The sequence below is a fragment of the Typopeltis vanoorti genome, chromosome 10 (genome assembly GCF_054136105.1).
Source record: "Typopeltis vanoorti isolate ZY-2024b chromosome 10, IOZ_Tvanoo_1.0, whole genome shotgun sequence".
NCBI classification, from domain to species: domain Eukaryota; kingdom Metazoa; phylum Arthropoda; class Arachnida; order Uropygi; family Thelyphonidae; genus Typopeltis; species Typopeltis vanoorti.
Genome location: NC_143558.1, coordinates 11,055,308 through 11,073,194, shown reverse-complemented (window position 1 = coordinate 11,073,194; position 17,887 = coordinate 11,055,308). Strand labels below are relative to the sequence as shown.

Genomic DNA, 17,887 nt, shown 5'->3' with positions numbered 1-17,887 from the left:
ATACTCTGATTCTTGAGAATGCAATCCCTGCATATAATGAAAATTACAGGTATCCAGATCTCTAACTTAAATTTTCATGTAGCATTTTTCATCTCTGATTCCTTTTACAGTACTGTTTCCTGTTTTTCAATAGCTTCCAGAACAACATTTTGTCACCTTCACAATTGTCTTGTATATTCTTACCAAGTTGTCCTCTGAGTCGTCTCTCTTTCTCTCTCGCGCACGCACACACATTTTTTTTCAGTATTCTATTAAAGCATCAACTTGCTTACTTTCTAGGAACCTTTGATATGTTTCTTCTTTTCCAGGACTGCCTCTCTTGCTGAATTAGTGTTTTCTTCAGAGATTTCAGTGTTTGGTTTTGAACTCTGTTGTTAAAATGTATATATTTATTATTATTATTATTGTTGGCTGCTCCATGAAGTCCTTATGCTCATCGAGGGAGATGCTAAATATCATGCCAAACAACGTTCAACATTCTCACAATATCTATCATACTTTGCTTTGACTCATTCACAGTCATGGCACCCACAACAGACTCTGGCAACCCATTCCACTCATTCACCACTCTCCAAGCAAAAAATCTAGTCCTCACACCCATGCTAACTACACTCTTGCTCAGTTACCAAGAATGGTCCCTAGTTCTCCCACTGCCAGACCAAATACACACACACACACACACGGTACAAACCTTTTAGATGCAGTCCTCTTAAGAGATTCAACGATGACTTCTAAAGGCTGGAATAGTCCACTGTAGGCCTAAATCCTTGATAGGCATGATGATGATATATATATATATATATATAATGATCCTGCACCTAAAAAGGTTTGTATAGTTTGCCCAACGATTAGAGATCCTTCGACACTTCTGCGCATGTCAGAAAAAGGAGAATCCATTCCGATAATAGAGTAATCAGTCTTCTGGGATGAGTTTGTTTATTATTACAGGTCGGAAAATTTAGCTTTTCTTTTATGAACATTGCTGTTTTTAAAGTGTAACTATTTTGCTTGTATAACAGTTGGGAAAAATGTACATAGAGTATTAACAAAATTAAAAAAAGGTATAGCATAAAACAAAAATTTAACTAAATTTATTTTTAAGAAAGTTTTCTATAAAATAAAAATAATCCATAAAAACTTGCTTCTTATTAGACAAATTTGGAACTTTGTTTAATCGAATAGAGTGATATGAAGCATTATCAATTATAACAACAGCATTTTTAGGAAGGTTTGGAATCAGTTTTTCTTCTGCCCACTTTTCGAAGATCGTAGAATTCATTTTCCCATGGTAATCTCCAGTAGTTGAATTGGCTTTGTATAGTAAGTTTGAATTCGGTAAAAAACCCATTTCTCCACCCGCACACAAAATTATTATGCACTGCGAGGCATTTCCAGTTTGTAGCAATCCACGTTCTTCTTTAGACCGCCAACATTTTCCATAAGGTAAATTACTATCAATCCAAGTTTCATCTAGATATACAATCCAATTGGCTTTTCTCCTCCCTGAAACGTTTTATTGCTCTCAAATACTGCATTCTAGATAAAACAATGTCACTTCGCTCCATGATAAGTTTCCTTTTATTCTGGGACTTTTTAAAACAAAATCCAATTTCATGAAGTATTTTCCTTAAAGTTTCTCTTTTCCAAAGAAAATTAATTTTTTCTTTAAGTACAGGAATCAATTTCAGAATAGTTGGCAATCTTTTCTCGACCACGTAACATTCGTGAATAGTTATTCTTATAACGTCTATATCAAAATCATTCAAAGCTACGGTTTCAATGTTTTCTTTTCCTGGTGGTTTTTTTCAGGAGATTTAAGCTCAGGTGTTCTGGTGGGATTCCCACCACCCAAGGTTTTGGATATAGTCTATCCAGCGAGTCCTTGGCCTTCCATGTGGCCTCCCACCCTCTGGCTTGGCAAAGAGGGCCTGCTGAGGGAGCCTCTCTTGTGGCATTCTGACCAGGTACCCGTACCAGTGTAACTGTGATCTCTCAACACGGAGAAGTAGTGGTTGAGTATTGAGGGTTTCCCGAATTGCAGAGCTTCTGACTCTGTCGAGTTTTGTCAGCCCCCGCAATCCCTCGAAGGAACCTCATTTCAGCTGCTTTGATTCGTGTCCACATTCTTTCGGTCATTACCCAACTCTCATGACCATAGGTGAGGATGGGGACATAGACTGTATTGAAGACAGCCAGCTTTGCCTTCTGGCTTAACTCCTACTTCAATACTACCGAACGGCCAAGCTCCCGCAATATTGAGCTTGCTAAGCCAATTCGAGTATCTAGCTCTACGTCCCATTTTCCATCATTCGTGAATATGGACCCAAGGTATTTAAACTTCTCCACCTGTCTCATTGGGACTCCACTTACATTTAGAGTGCACTGGGATGGTTGTCTTGAGACCACAAACATTTCAGTTTTGGCCACACTGATCTTCATTCCAGCATCTGCACAAACAGCTACAAACCTATCCAGGGTCCGCTGGAGGTCATCTGTGGAAGAGCTAAGCAGAACTAGGTCATCTGCAAAAAGCAGACGTCCAATGCTACATTTTCTAATTCTGACACACTCACTGCCTCGGCTGTGCCTATCGATCCAGTCCATAAATATTATGAAAAGGAGGGGTGACAGAACACAACCGTGGCGGAGGCCAACGGAGACTGTGAAAGGTTCAGACTTTGTGCTGTTTACCCTAACACAAAACTCTGGGCATTCATACAGGGACTTGATGGCAGCTAATAGTTGACCATCCACTCCAAACTCTTGTACTACTTGCCAAAGCTTATCCCGAGGAACCTGGTCATATGCCTTCTCCAAGTCCACAAAACATGTGTAGACATTCTTGACATATTCCCAAGATTTCTCAAAGACTTGCCTTAAAGTGAAGATTTGGTCAGATGTGCTTCTACCAGGACGAAAGCCACATTGTTCTTCCTGGAACTTTGACTCAACTATGCTCCTGCACTGTCTTTCCAAGCACTTAGCATACACTTTCCCAGGCAGGCTGAGCAGAGAGATGCCACGATAGTTACTGCAGTCCTTCTGATCTCCCTTCTTAAAGACTGGTATTATTATGCCTGTCTGCCATTGCTTTGGTGCTCGCCCAGATATCCAAGCAGCCTGACACACTCGAGTCAGCCAGAGAACACCGTCTCGATTTAAGACTTTTAGCATTTCGGGCCGAATTTCATCATTGCCAGCAGCCTTGCCCGATTTTAGCGATTTTATTGCTAAATGGACCTCTTCTGCTGTGAGACTAGTCATTGCCCTGATCTGCACCTCTTGGATGTCCACAACTGCTGGGCCACCCGGGTTAAGAAGGCTCTCAAAGTATTCCCTCCATCTGTGAAGGATATCCTTCTCGGTTGTTAAAAGTGCACCATCAGAGGCCTTAATTGCCCTTGCTGTGCACGATTTCCTCCCTCTAAGGCGGCGGATGGTCTGCCAGAATACTTTGTTCGCATTTGCATAGGATGAATCTAATCTTTCTCCAAAGGATTCCCAAGCCTTCTGCTTTACTGTCTTTACTGCCTTAGCAGCAGCTTTTCGTGCCTCAGCATACCGCAAACGCATCTCAGGTGACCTGACTTTAAGCCATGTTAGGTAGGACTCCTTTTTTGCCCGGACAGTTTTTTGGACTTCTTGGTTCCACCAAGGTGTCCTTTTCTCACTGCCCGTTGCGACGCCGAGCCGCTTTCTGCCACACCATGAGAGTGCAGAGGCAGTGACAGCTGTTCTGAACAGCTTTCATTCCTCCTCAACATCTGCAGTATGCTTGGGAATCTCTTTGAACCTGGAGGAAATGTCATCTGCAAAATTCTTCCTCACAGCCTCATTTTCCGATATCTCCCATTTCACGCGGTATAGCTGCTTAGGCCTACCAGCATTGATGGTAGCATCTGGTTTCTGAAGCCGTAGAGTGCACACAACAAGGTGGTGGTCAGTTGACAATTCTGCCCCTCGTCTCACACGAACGTCCAACACTGAGGAAAATAGGTCTGCTGAGTCTATAAAGAAGTCAATCAGAGACCTTTGTTCTAGTGTATCCCTGTACCAGGTATACTTATGGACTTCTCGGTGCTGGAAGAAGGTATTCATTATGGACAAGCTGTTAGTACAGCAGAAGTCCAATAATTTCAACCCATTCGCGTTAAGGTCAGGGGCACCGTTCCTCCCAACCACACCCCTCCATGTCTGGTCATCAGTTCCAACATGTGCATTGAAGTCGCCCATTAGCAGGACTGATTCCATGTCTGCCACCCTGTCAAAAGCAGCATCCACTTCCTCTAGGAAGGCAGAGTATTCTGACTCCAGATTAGGTGCATAGGCTTGCACCACAGCCAAATCATGGTTTTTCATCTGAAGCCTTAACACACATACCCATCCCCCCAATGGGATCCACTCAGCAACACAGTCTGACAGCTGGGGGCTTGTGAGTATCTCCACACCTGCCTGAGCAGACATTGTCGGGCTCACACCAGAGTAGTAGAGCTTCCACCCCTTTTCCAGGTCGACAGTTCAAAAGCCTCTCCTCTTGGTTGAAGAAAGCCCGACTAAGTCTAGCCAGTAGCGCTTGGCTTCCTCGACCAGTTCCAACTCCTTCCCTGTCAGAGAGATGTTCCAGTTGCCTAAAGCCATAGTCTGGTGGCGTTGTCGTTGCCATTTCCATCCTTTTGCAGAACCATTTCTTTGCGCTGCCCCCTAAACACCTCCCCAAACAGGTAGTTTGGGGAGGTGTTTAGGGGCAGTGCAAAATTGATGAAGTTTCCTCTAGCAGAGTGCTGAGGAGTGGTGTCTAAGGGAGACTGTAACATATTTTTCGAATGGGTCCCTCTGCCTAAAACCCGAACTCGTCCCTTGGTAACCCGCGCGACGGACGATGCGGTATGAACATTTTTTGATGGCCTGATCATGTTACAGTGTTTGATAATGTCCTGTTAGCACAAGACGAAATGACATAAAAAACAGGAAAGATTCCCCTCGAATACTCTAATAGCATTCAGGGGAAGGAGCAAGAAGAGAAGAAAGAAAGAATCAAGGGAGGAAGAGAAGGGACCAGTCTACAGATAATATAACAGATGTATATTACATGAAGTAAGGCATGGTCCAGCATCAGGTACCTCGGGTTTGCCACACCCATACTCACTAAAGTGAGCCCCTGAGGATAAAGAAATATAAATATGCCCATAAAATTCAATTCAGTTTAAAAATATTTGAACATGCACAAGTTTAACTTCAGAATAAATATAATTAATTAAAATTATTAATTTAATTATTATTTAATTTATTATATTTAATGTAAAATTAAAATTATTAATTAATAATTAAATAGAAAAGTTTCAAATTTGAAATAAATTATTCTTCACAAAATGAATTCTCTACTGCAGCCACTAATAAGTAAATACATTAATTTTAAATGTAAAGCTTATTTTAATTGAAAACAAGCATCCATCTAAAAAAAATGAATCTCTTTTCTTAACTCGTAAATGAACAATATGTCCTATTTTAGTTAACTGAAAAAAAGTTAGATATCGTATCTTTAGTTAATGGGATTATTTGCTGTGCAAAAACCAGGACAAATGGTTAAAGTTAATTTTTAATTATGTTTGTGTCCTTTTCTGAAAGTGGTAATTTAATGGTTTGAATTTCTGAATATAGGTTTCATGTAACCCCAAAATTTTTGATAAACATGTATGATAATAACTTGAGCTGTTCCAGCAAAATCAGGATGCTAAGACTATTAGTTGAATAAATTAAAATTACTGATTAAAATTTATACTTCATGTATAAAACTATAATTTATGTATAAGAATATTCAGGTTGATATGTATATAAATTGAATATAGGTATACTGATAATAAAACATAGATATGTTTTTAGATCACTGTTCTTTCCAGTATGTTAAATCAGCATTTTAGCCTTAGGAGGGTGGTTACACTGGGGCAGCTCTGTTTCTAGTAAGTGTAGCTGTCATCATATACTGTATTTTCATGGAATTTTAACATTTTCACACTTTTCTTGGCAAGACAAACATGCACAAAAGTTCAGAAATTGGCAAGAAATAAAGTATACAGTCAATAACAAATTCCACAGTAAGCACAGTAATTAACTTTAATGAAATGAAAGTACAGATATTTTGTACTGAAATTTGTACTTTTGTGCATCATCAGTGCATAGAAACAAGCAAATCAAAGAAACAGGATTACAAGATTTGCTTATTTCTATGCCCTGATGATGTACTGTTATTTTCAGTAAGAAATATCTGTACTTTAATTTCATTAAAGTTAATTACTTTGGTTATTGTGTGTAATTTATTGTTTATAGTCATGTCACGGGTAAAGTATACAATAGTCACTTTTTAGGTTTCTAAAGTGAAAAGTCATAACATACGCACGGAGATCTTTATATTACTACTAATAATTAATAAATACTTATAATTTTTTTAACTAATAGTGATTTACACATGACAGTATTCTTGTTTTCATCTTTAATACCAGTGGTTAAATTCAGCTAAGGCCCTGCCCCGAAACATTTTTCAGTTGTGACTTTTCTCCCTTTACGGTAATTATGCCTATATTGTTGTGTAGGCATAATTACGAATGCATGATGAAAGGGACGCGAAGGTTTCGGGCTTCCTCTAATGCATATCTTGCAGAGATTGACAAGCAAACATTATTGCAGCTTAGTACAGTGGAATTTTGACAGACTCATTACGATATTTTGTCTTTTCTGGTGCAACAGTCAGTAACCAACAATAGAACAGCAGATTAGCAGTTGTTTATCAGAGCTCATGATTGTGAGAAGCACAAAGAAAATCATGTAATATTTTTGTGTTTATGTAGGCCTACTATTTCAACTATGGATAAGTACATTGGTACTTTATTTAAACAGAAAAATAGCTCAGATGACAGCGATAATACAAAATAAGTTTGTAATGACAGTTTGTGTGTAGTTTCTAAAGAGAAAGACGTCTGTAACCAATCCACAGAAATACAGGATTCCCATCAGTTGCAATGCGATAATATTAATACGTTGAACGAAAGGAAAGATTTGCCAACTTGCTGGACACTTGACCAGTGGATAGTATTCAGAGGTAAATACAATTGGTTATTTTGTAGGGATGGAGGTTTGGGGTGTATAACACATACAGAGATACAGACCCTAGGTGCAAGTTCTTCACATCAGAGTATTCACTTAGCACAGAGTGGATAAATGGATTAATACGTATTAAATGGGAAAGGTCTAAACCACATATGGGCAGCCCGCAGGCTGGATCTGGCCCTCTGCTTCTTTTGATCTGGCCATAATCTATTTCAGCGAAGTTTGTCTGATTCGTGGTGGGAGAAAACATGGTGTGTTCTACTAACTCACATTAAGCTGATGTCATATGACTTGCACAAAACACACCATGTCTTCTCCAACCAAGGTCTCTTTCTCACTCTGACTAGTGGCGTGTGTGAATGTGTTACAACGTGTCAGTTCGGTACTTGTGTTGGTGTTGTGCTTTGTTTCAGTGCCTGCATTGATGTTCTGTTCTGTTCAGTGCCTGCAGTGTAGAAGACAGTTTTGTTTGACAGTTCTGAATATAGCTTATAAATTTGGGACAATGTCAGGGGTTATTACAAAAAAAAGAAAAGTAGATGCAGAGAATCGTCAATTTCAAGACAACTGGATGGAGGATTATTATTTTATTCTGAATAAAGGTTTGCCTGTATGTTTGCTGTGCAACGAATCTGTATCCGTCAACAAAGAATACAACTTGAAGAGACACTTTACTTCGAGACATGCAGATCACCCAAAAATTGATGGACAACTACGAAAAGATGAAATACAGAAGTTGAAGAAGAACTTGGATACCCAGCAGCAAATGTTCAACAAGCAAAGAACGCAGCACCACAGCATTGTCAAAGCCAGCTTTGTGGTAAGTGAAAAAATCGCTAAGCATTCTAAGTCATTTGGTGAAGGAGAATTTATCAAAGAATGTCTGCTGGATGTCAAGTATAATATGTCCTGAAAAGAAAAAAGACTTCGAGAATATTCGTTTGCCGAGACCTACTGTTGTCCGACGGATAGAAATTATGGCTGATGATATCAAAAAAAGTTTAAAAGAGAAGATTGCTAGATTGGAAGCATTTTCAATTGCTTTGGATGACAGCACCGATGCCTCCAATACAGCACAACTAGCAATATTTATTTGAGGAGTTGATGCGGATTTCAACATCACAGAAGAATTGTTGGCGCTTCAGCCGTTAAAAGGAACAACTACCGGTGAAGATATATTTGAAACAGTCAACACAGTCTTTGAGAGATTTGGGTTTAAATGGAGTTCACTATCTGGCATATGCACTGATGGAGCCCCTGCAATGGTTGGTGCACAGAAGGAATTTATTGGAACAGTTCATGAAAAAGCAATAGAACTGCAGATCCACTCAGAAAATTTAACAAATTTTAACTGCATTATCCACCAACAAAATCTGTGTGCAAAATCGATTAAATACACAAATGTTATGGAAGTTGTAGTAGCCAGTATTAACTTTATTAAGTCACCTGCACTTAATCACCGCCAATTTAAAGAGTATTTGGCAGCTCTATTTTTGGATTATGAAGACGTGTTTTATTATTGTGAAGTGAGGTGGTTGAGTAAAGGTAAAATGTTAAAACGATTTTCTGATCTGAGACAAGACATTGTGGACTTGCAGACACAAGACTGCAAGACATTGCAGATTTTATGGACATAAAAGGAAACACAAATAACCAAGTAAAAGATGATGAGTGGGCGTGTGATTTAGTATTCCTTGTAGATGTCACCGATACTTAAACGAACTGAATCTTAAATTGCAAAAACAAGGACAATTGGTTCATGAACTGCATGGACATGTCAAAGCTTTTTGTAATAAACTAAGATTGTTGGAAAGTCGGATAAGAGCTAAAAATTGTTATCATTTTCCTACTTTAGCAACTCATAAAAATATCCCTTATAATTGTTGAAAGTTTATTTTTCACTTGGTTAGAGTAAAACAAATTTAGTTTAATCCTTTATCCAAGTGTGAGCAAACAAAGTTTGCGCCTGAAAGTATCCTCAGGACTAGGGTAAGGTGGTACAACACCAGGGCAACTCGTTGCAAAGGTGGAGCAAGCTACCAACACTCCTGTCTCAGTATCTCCTATAATGCAAAACACATCTCCTTGCGGATATGTCTAATGTTATGCATTAAGGGAAGGGCTACTACCCAGACTAGTTTCGACCTTTATTGAGGTCTCTTCAGTGGGAGCCAGGCCCAAGTTGAGATACCAGGCAGAAGCTTTAGCAGGTCATCTCTATCTATAGGAGTTGCCAAATGGTGTGCCACTCTTTTTTAATAAATTACTCTGGATTTAGAGAAAGGTGTTGAAAGTTTATTTTTCACTTGGTTAGAGTATAATAAATTTAGTTTAATCCTTTATCCAAGTGTGAGCAAACAAAGTTTGCACCTGAAAGTATCCTCAGGACTAGGGTAAGGTGGTATAACACCAGGGCAACTCGTTGCAAAGGTGGAGCTCCCACTGAAGAGACCTCAATGAGAGACCAAATAAAGACTAAGTATTGCTTAATATAATGCCCCATTGACACCATATAACTGTAGCGTATTCTCTTGGCACTTTGTCATATGCCTTTTCCAGATCGACAAAACTTAAATACAGATCTTTGTCATATTCCCATGCTTTCTCAACTATTTGTCATAAAGTGAAGATCTGATCCTGACAGCCTCTATTTGGCCTGAATTCAGCTTGTTCTTCACCAAGCTTTTCTTCCACAATTCTTCTCAACCATTTCTCAAGTATACTTGCATAGATCTTGCCAGAACACTCAGTAGGGAAATACTCTGTAATTCTTACATTCAGTTTTATTTCCCTTTTTATATATAGGTACTATGAGAGCTCTATTCCAATCATTCGGATTCGTCCCTCCGTCCAGGCTTTCTGAACTATGCAGTGCAGCCACTGTAAGACTTTTATACCACCATACCATTTCCATATATTACAGGAATATTCAGCTGAATTGGCTAGGTCTTTCACACATTTGTATAACTTGAGTCTCAGCTCAGGAATGGAAGGAATGTAATACAGTTACATTGTACAAGGGTGGTGCAAAAACTGATGTGTCTAACTACCGACCTATTAGTATTTCTGGTGTGGTAGTGAAGATTTTAGAGAAGTTAGTAAGAACTTGCATACAGAAATGGGTAGACAATCATTCTATACTCTGGGGAACAGCATGGGTTTACTGAAGGAAGGTCATGTTTTAGCAATTTGCTCATATTTTATAACAATGTTACAGCCGAGTTGGATAAAGGAAATGGATACACTATGATAATGTTCAATTTTTCTAAGGCATTTGATAGGATACCACACGATAGGCCGTTGCGTAAACTGAAGAATATGGGATTGGAATATAATCTATTGACTTGGATCAGGGGATGGTTAACAGACAGATATCAAAAAGTGGTATACAGTGGGTGTGAATCTCCCAGATTTAAGGTAACCAGTGGTGTACCTCAGGGTTCAGTCCTTGAGCCAGTATTGTTCAATCTATTCATTAATGACTTCAAGCAGGGTCTATCATCAGATTTGCAATTGTTTGCTGATGATGCGAAGATAGGCAGGGCAATCAGGAATGCTACTGATATTCAGCAGTTACAAAATGATTTGAATAGACTGGAAATCTGGGCAAACGAAAATGGCTCTCAATTTAATGTTAGTAAGTGTGAATTTATGCACTTTGGCGTGATTAGAGAACCAGTGGCATATTATATTAGCGGAGTTATGCTACAAGAAACTGAAGAGGCAAGGGATCTTCGTGTATTGGTGGATAACAATTTAAAATTCAAAGATCACATAGTAAAAGTTGCAAGTAAAACGCAGAGGATAATTTCTACATTGAAGCGAACCTTGACATGTAAGGATAAGGAATTAATATTGCCTCTTTATAAGGCTTTGATAAGACCACACTTGGATTACTGTGTGCAGATTTGGTCTCTCTGGTTTCAAGGGGATAAAGAAGCTGTGAAAAGGGTGCAAAGAAGAGTTACAAAGATTATATCCAGATTATGGGATTTAGATTATGAGGACAGATTGCAAGTATGTGGATTACAGACTCTGGTTAACAGGAGAAAGTTGGGTGATATGATAGTGGTCTATAAACTTTTGAATGGGTGTTATAGCATTTCAAATTATGAAATTTTTCGTTATATGGAAGGCGGGGAGAGCACACAGGGGCATCCGTGGAAGTTAAGGTTGTTCTCAGCCAAGAAAGGGGTAAGAGCTAGGTTTTTCTCTCAGAGAGCAGTGAGTGAGTGGAATAATTTGCCCTTAGGGGTAGTGAGTGCATCTAGTGTAAATGAATTTAAGGGAAGGTATGATAGCTGGGTTGGGTAATTTACAGCCTTCCTTGACTCCTTGTAGGTCTCAGATAATAATAATACTTCAGCATTTCTGGTTGAATATCATCTACTGCTGCATTTTCGCATTTCAAGTCTTTTAATGGCTTTTTCTGCTTAAGTATGGTTATGTATTCCTGACTGTATACCTGTTGAGCGTTTCTTACCACTGTGCTATCACTGCTTTCATTTATCAATTTTTCGAAGTAATTACTCCATACTTCAAGGATATCTTTTTCTCCCGTTTTCATGTCACCTTTTTCATCTCTAACTCCTTTAACAGCACTCTTTCCTCCATTTCTAAGCTTCTTCAACAACCTCCAGAATATTTTGCTTCCTTCTCGATATTTATTTTCTATGTTCTTGCTAAAGTCCTCCCATGACTTTTGTATAGCCTAGTTTTACACAGTGTTTAGCATTTTTGCATTTGTCTCTGTATTCTCTAAGAGCACAAGCTGACTTATTCACCAGGAACTTTTGATATGTTTTCTCCTTTTCCTTCACTGCCTCTTTAACTTCCTGTGTCCACCATAGAGTTCTGATTTTTCTATCCTTGCAGACAACTTTCACCACATGCCTCTCTGGCTGAATCAATTAGGGTTTTCTTCAAGGCTTGCCACTGAATCTCCAAGGTTTGGTTCCTGTTCTCAAACTCTTTCATTTTTTCTTCAGTAATCTTTGTGAATTTTAGGCTACAGTTCACATATGAGAGCTATTCAACTTTTATTTGCTTTAAAACTTTCTTACATGTTATTCTTTTCAATATGAAATTCAGATTTATCCTGCTCAAGACTAAATAGTGATCACTTCTAATTTCAAATCCTCTGTACACTCTGGTGTCCTGCACCAAGGAGAAAACATCACTATCAACAATAACATAGTCAATGAGACTTTTCTTATTCTTTGCTTCTCTCCCTGTGAATTTGTGCACATTTTTATGTTGGAACATGGTGTTAGTAATAACCAGTTCATGTCCTGAGCAGAAATTCAACAGTTATTTGCCATTATTATTAGCTTTGCTCTTTTCTCCAAATTTTCCTGAAATATTTTTGTATGTCTGAAAATCATTTCCTACTCTGCTATTTAGATCCCCAACAAGGACCAACTTTTCCTTTTTCATTGTGTCAGATGCTTTCTCTAAAGCATCAAAAATTTCCTCCACTTCTACCTTAGTAGAACCTTCTGTGGGACCATAGGCACAAATAAGTCTCATTGTCCAGTTCCCCATTCTGATATTTGCCCACATCACTCTAATTGAGACTGCATGCCATTCAAGAAGATTAGCCTCATATTTTGTGTTGAATACTATGGCTACTAATTTTTTTCCTTGATTGTCATTGCCTGAGTATAACATTTTGTATTTATTGCTCAGAAAGATCTCACTGGTTTTTGCCATTTTTTGTTTCAGTCGTCCATTGCCTGAATATAACATTTTCTATTTATTGCTCAGAAAGATCTCACTGGTTTTTGTCTTTTTTGTTTCAGTCATCCCTATTATGTCGATCTGGTACTTATCTAATTCATCAGCTAGCCCTATTTCGTTGCCATTCATACTGCTTATGTTGATAGTACCGATCTTTAACTCTGGTGATGTTGAGTTGGGGGTGTGCTTTCAGATTTGTTCCTGTAGCTGACTTTTTGCTGTTCGCCCTGGTTCCCAGGTGAAAACAATGGGGGCCTTGTTTAACCGGGGACACCCCACCCACATGAAATTTTGTCATGTTGTACCATAATTTTGTATATATTGTTTTAAGCCAATAAGAATACAATTTGGTCGGCTAAATCCCAAATTTCCAGCCCATCGTTGTTTGTTCAGTATCCAGGTAGATACCCAACAGGGTGCACCATGAGAAGGTGAGGATTGGACATTAGGTCAGAAGCCCTGGTCGGTTCACCGCATTCCTTTAAAGGCTATGTGGAGGTCACCTCTCAGTTATACAGTTTGACCCTTTCAGCCGATTTTAATTTTTTCTTTGATAGAAATGAATTTTCTTTTCAATGTTGGTTTTTCCCTTTTGTTGCAGTTTGTGGCCATTACTATAAAAATAAATATTTTACATAAAAAAAGCATTACATATTGTATGAAACTCACCAGAAAATAAAGTGCTCACCTTGAGATTAACACACTTAAGATTTTTGATGCGCTTCCCTTGCAGAAAACGACGACAATTTGGAACAATAACATTTTATACTGTAAACAGACGTACATTCATGCTAAAGGGTATTTCCCCTAATATAAAATTGCTACTTATAACTAAATGCACAATACAGGCAGCCACAAAATTAACAAAGATAAAATTTGATTTTCAAATCGCACGGTGAAAAACCTATGAAAAGATAAAGGGTTACTAGAATTTGTAGACTGTGTTATATCGATACCGTGTTGTATAAATACCACGTTATACGAGGGTTACCTATATATATAGAGAGAGAGAGAGAGGCTAATGACTTCACATCACTTGCCTTAGTATCCCATAACGTAAAGCACACATCCTTATGGACATGTATAATGCTATGCATTATGCATCACACTTCCGGGTCTGACTCCTACTGATGAGACCTCAATAAAGGTCGAAACTGGTTTGGGTAGTGGCCCTTCCTATAATGCATAGCATTATACATTTACCCATAAGGATATGTATAATGCTATATACAAGTAGCCCATTCGTGAAGTTACTTGACATGCAAACTTTGTTTACTTAACACTTGGATAAAAGAAACGAAGAATATAATTTCTTGGCATCTTTAATTTATTTAATAGATTTTATGAACTTATTGCATAAGTCAGTTCAGCCATGATGGTTTTTTTTTTTTTTTTTTTTAATGTGTTCCTGATGTATTAAGTTATTGTTTTTGATGATCTTTCACTTTTAGCAAAAAAGTTTTATTAATTTCTTTGTTCACTGTAGGTTGGCTATGTGAAATCTTCGTGTAATTATTTTCCTTTCTATGCATGTGTATTGAGAAGTTATAATCTATCCATTCCTTTTGTAGAGAAGCAAACATCTAATAATGAATATATATATATATACCATTCTGCACTGTTTTCATTGTGAACGTATATTTTTAAAGCATCTGAGAAACTTGAGTAGGTTCTGTTGAGATATGGCAATGATATTGTCATCTGAATCTTCTCTGTTTTATGTGCTAATGGTAAAATTGTTTAAAAATTTTCTGTATATAGATTTTCAGGTGAGCTACCTATTACTAGGCCTTCCTTATCATTCAAAGTAGCTCAAATAGCGATAGATTTCAAATAATATCCAAACTTGTAATAAGAATTTTTTCTTCATATGAATAAAAATCTTCAAATCTCTCATCAAAACTACCTAGGTTGTCATGCTTATGTCATCCTCTCCAAAAAACAAGAGATGAAATTCGGAATGATATCTGTGCTGATACAGATGCAGGCAAAAGTTGATACTTGTTCTGTTATTAACTGAGAGGTAGGTGTTGGGCAGCGTGTGTAAAAAGAAAAAAAAATTATATCAACATGGTATTAATGCTGAGGAATATTAATTGTATAATCTGAGATTGAACTTTGTTTTGCATGCTATCTAAACTTAAATAATAACATTTTACTTATCTCCTTTTTTTGTTACAGTACCTCATCAGTCAAAAAGGCCGAAGCTTCTTGCAAGGAGGAGGAGAACTCCAGATGGTGGACCAGAGCTTTTAGCACTTTTATCAGGAACCACACTTGACATTGGGTTGGTGTTATTGATCAAAACTGAAAATTTTAAATATAGGAAAATCATGCTCTCTTAAACTGAATGGATATTTATCAGGGAGTATCTGCATGGATATTGTAAAGCTCTTTATCTAATTGTTTCTTCCTTGATGTATGTCATTTCCCTGGCGAAAACAATGAGGCCTTGTTTAACCGGGCGACGCCCCAGCCAGCATAAAATTTTGTCATGTTCTACCATCATTTTGTATATTGGTTTAAGCCAATAAGAATAGAATTTGGTCGGCTAAATCCCAAATTTCCAGCCCATCGTCGTTCGTTCAGTATCTAGGTAGATACCCAACAGGGTGCACCACGAGAAGGTGAGGATTGGACATTAGGTCAGAAGCCCTGGTCGGTTCTCCGCATTCCTTTAAAGGCTATGTAGAGGTCTCCTCTCAGTTATACAGCTTTGACTCTTAAGCACCTCTATTAAAATTGTTGTCCATATTTATTATAACCCCATGCTAAAATATCTTTTTTAATTATTCAAGTTTGAATGAAATATTATTTTAATTTCTCACAAATTGTATTTGCCTGAGAGTGTGTGTGGGGGAGGGGGATATGCTAGTGTTAATTAAATTTTAAAAAAAGTACATGGGTACACTTTTCTAGAAGTTCACTACTGAGAATGCAATTGATATTTCTTCAACTGACTGGTTTCATTGTTTCCATCTTTTTTTAATACTGATTTTCTTGCTATATTTGTTGGACAGTTAATTATATGATTTAAATCAATTATTATTTATTTCTAACAAATATTACAAAGAAATAAACTGTGTTTAGTATGAAGTGTATGGTTTTAAAATTACAGACAAATAAATTGTGTTTAATATTAAGTGTATTGTGGTTTATACAAGGATATACAAATAATATCTAGGTATGTAATTATATTATTTTTTTATCTCTAATATATATATTTTTTCCTATCTATTTTTTATTGCGTTATTGGGAATTTTGAAAAATAGGAGATAGTTTAAGTCATCACTGATATAGTGAGTAATGGTTATAATGAGGAACTTTTGTCAGTCCCCCTCGTGCTTGTTATAACTAAGTTCAACGGTAGTTGAGAAATCATGGAAGTATAGCAAGGCTTTGTATTTAAGTTTACTAGATGTGGAAAAGGCATATGACACGATGCCAAGAGAAAAGCTGTTCAAATGCTTCGGTTATATATTGTAAATGGGACATTATATCAAACAGTACTTAGTCTGTATTTGAGTTGTAAGTCAGCAGTTAGAATTAAAGGAGGTACTGGATGATGGTTTGATGTTGCATCAAGTATGAGACAAGGGTGTACATTAATCATGCAGAGGTTTCTGTGGTTAAGAAGTTCAATTGAATTATTCCAGTTTTGTGACCACATGTTTATTAAAAAAAAATTTTAATAATTTTTTTTAATAAACGTGGTCACAAAACTGGAATAATTTGATTGAAGGGTGTACATTATCTCCATTGTTATTCATTATCTATATGAATCATAGGTATTTTTTCTGGTAAAACTCCCATGTTACTCCTCTTAAAAACTATTATTTTTATGGATATTTTGCCTGCTTTTGTTTAGGAGGTTTTGGCTTTTTTACTCAAGAATTTTTAGGGCATTGCAGATGTAGTTTTAGAGACAAATAGTAGCATAATAGAAGAAAATTCGCGCATACCTTTTCTTGGATGTTGTTGCCTGTCTTCTTTCTGTGGTGTACATACTTCTGCTGTTATGGTGTTGAAAGGGGAGTGGGGGGGTTGGCAATGTGGGAGAATTAATTTGAAAAAAAAACCATTTTTTTTTATATAATATATACATATATTATATTTAAGGGTGGGCAGAGCGCTTTTTGTACGATGGGAAAAGATGAAAAAGGGGCTGAAATTAGAATTTTTTTTTAAAGGTATAAGGGAAAAGGGGGCCAGGGATATCCCCAAGAACGGGAACCTGTTCTTGACTTGCTTTCTGATGTCTTTTTTTGTATTTTGCTGTTATTTTTTCTAGATAACATGACACTACAATGTTTTGACCAATGTGGGTATGTATTGTTTGAACTTGCACAAAAATACACTGCTAATAATTTTCAAATAAGCAGATCATTATACTGAAAATCAGCTAAATCTCAAATTATTTCTAATTCAAACTATATTTAATAGATGCAGTGAAAGTAGCTTTATTAAGTTATAGTACATTCCATCCATGTTGCTTCAATAAGAATTCTGTATCCTTTTACCATATTTCTTTTTAATAGTGAAGACAGTACTAGTGCCAACTTTAAATTACATTGTCCCAAAAAGCAGTCAACTCAGGGTCCTCCTGCTTATTTACTTGCCAGTCTACTTTCTACTCCAGGTACACACCTTGCCAGTTCACACGACGATACATCTCCTGGTGCCATTCATTGTTTTCAAGATGAACATGGTTAGTTTAGTACCATTTGAAATAAAATTTCAAAATATTAAAATTATTCTAAAATTTAAACTAAGGAACGATATATATATATATATATATATATATATATTATAGTTGAATTTACATACTGCTAATAATAATGAATTGCAGGTTTCGCCATTATGATTGTTTTCATGGAATATTTTCAGACTTCTAATTATTTCTGAGTTAGTTTTGCTGTTTTTTTTTCTGTTTTAAACAGGTAACCAACTTTGTATACAGGAGATGAATATGAAAGAGTATCTACAAAATATGGCATTCACAGTTTTACATATAGAATGTTGATTTCTATAAAAAATCAAGTAATAT

General features: G+C 37.0%; 1 protein-coding gene across 1 annotated transcript in view; it reads left to right on the top strand.

Annotated features, from left to right (window-relative positions):
• Positions 1–17,887, top strand: part of pcx (pecanex) — a 621,557-nt gene that overhangs the window by 206,337 nt on the left and 397,333 nt on the right. Inside the window, exons 10-11 of the mRNA XM_090398640.1 lie at positions 15,022–15,127; positions 17,379–17,548. Of these exons, the coding sequence (XP_090254766.1) occupies positions 15,022–15,127; positions 17,379–17,548 (276 nt within the window). The remainder of the gene's footprint in view (positions 1–15,021; positions 15,128–17,378; positions 17,549–17,887) is intronic.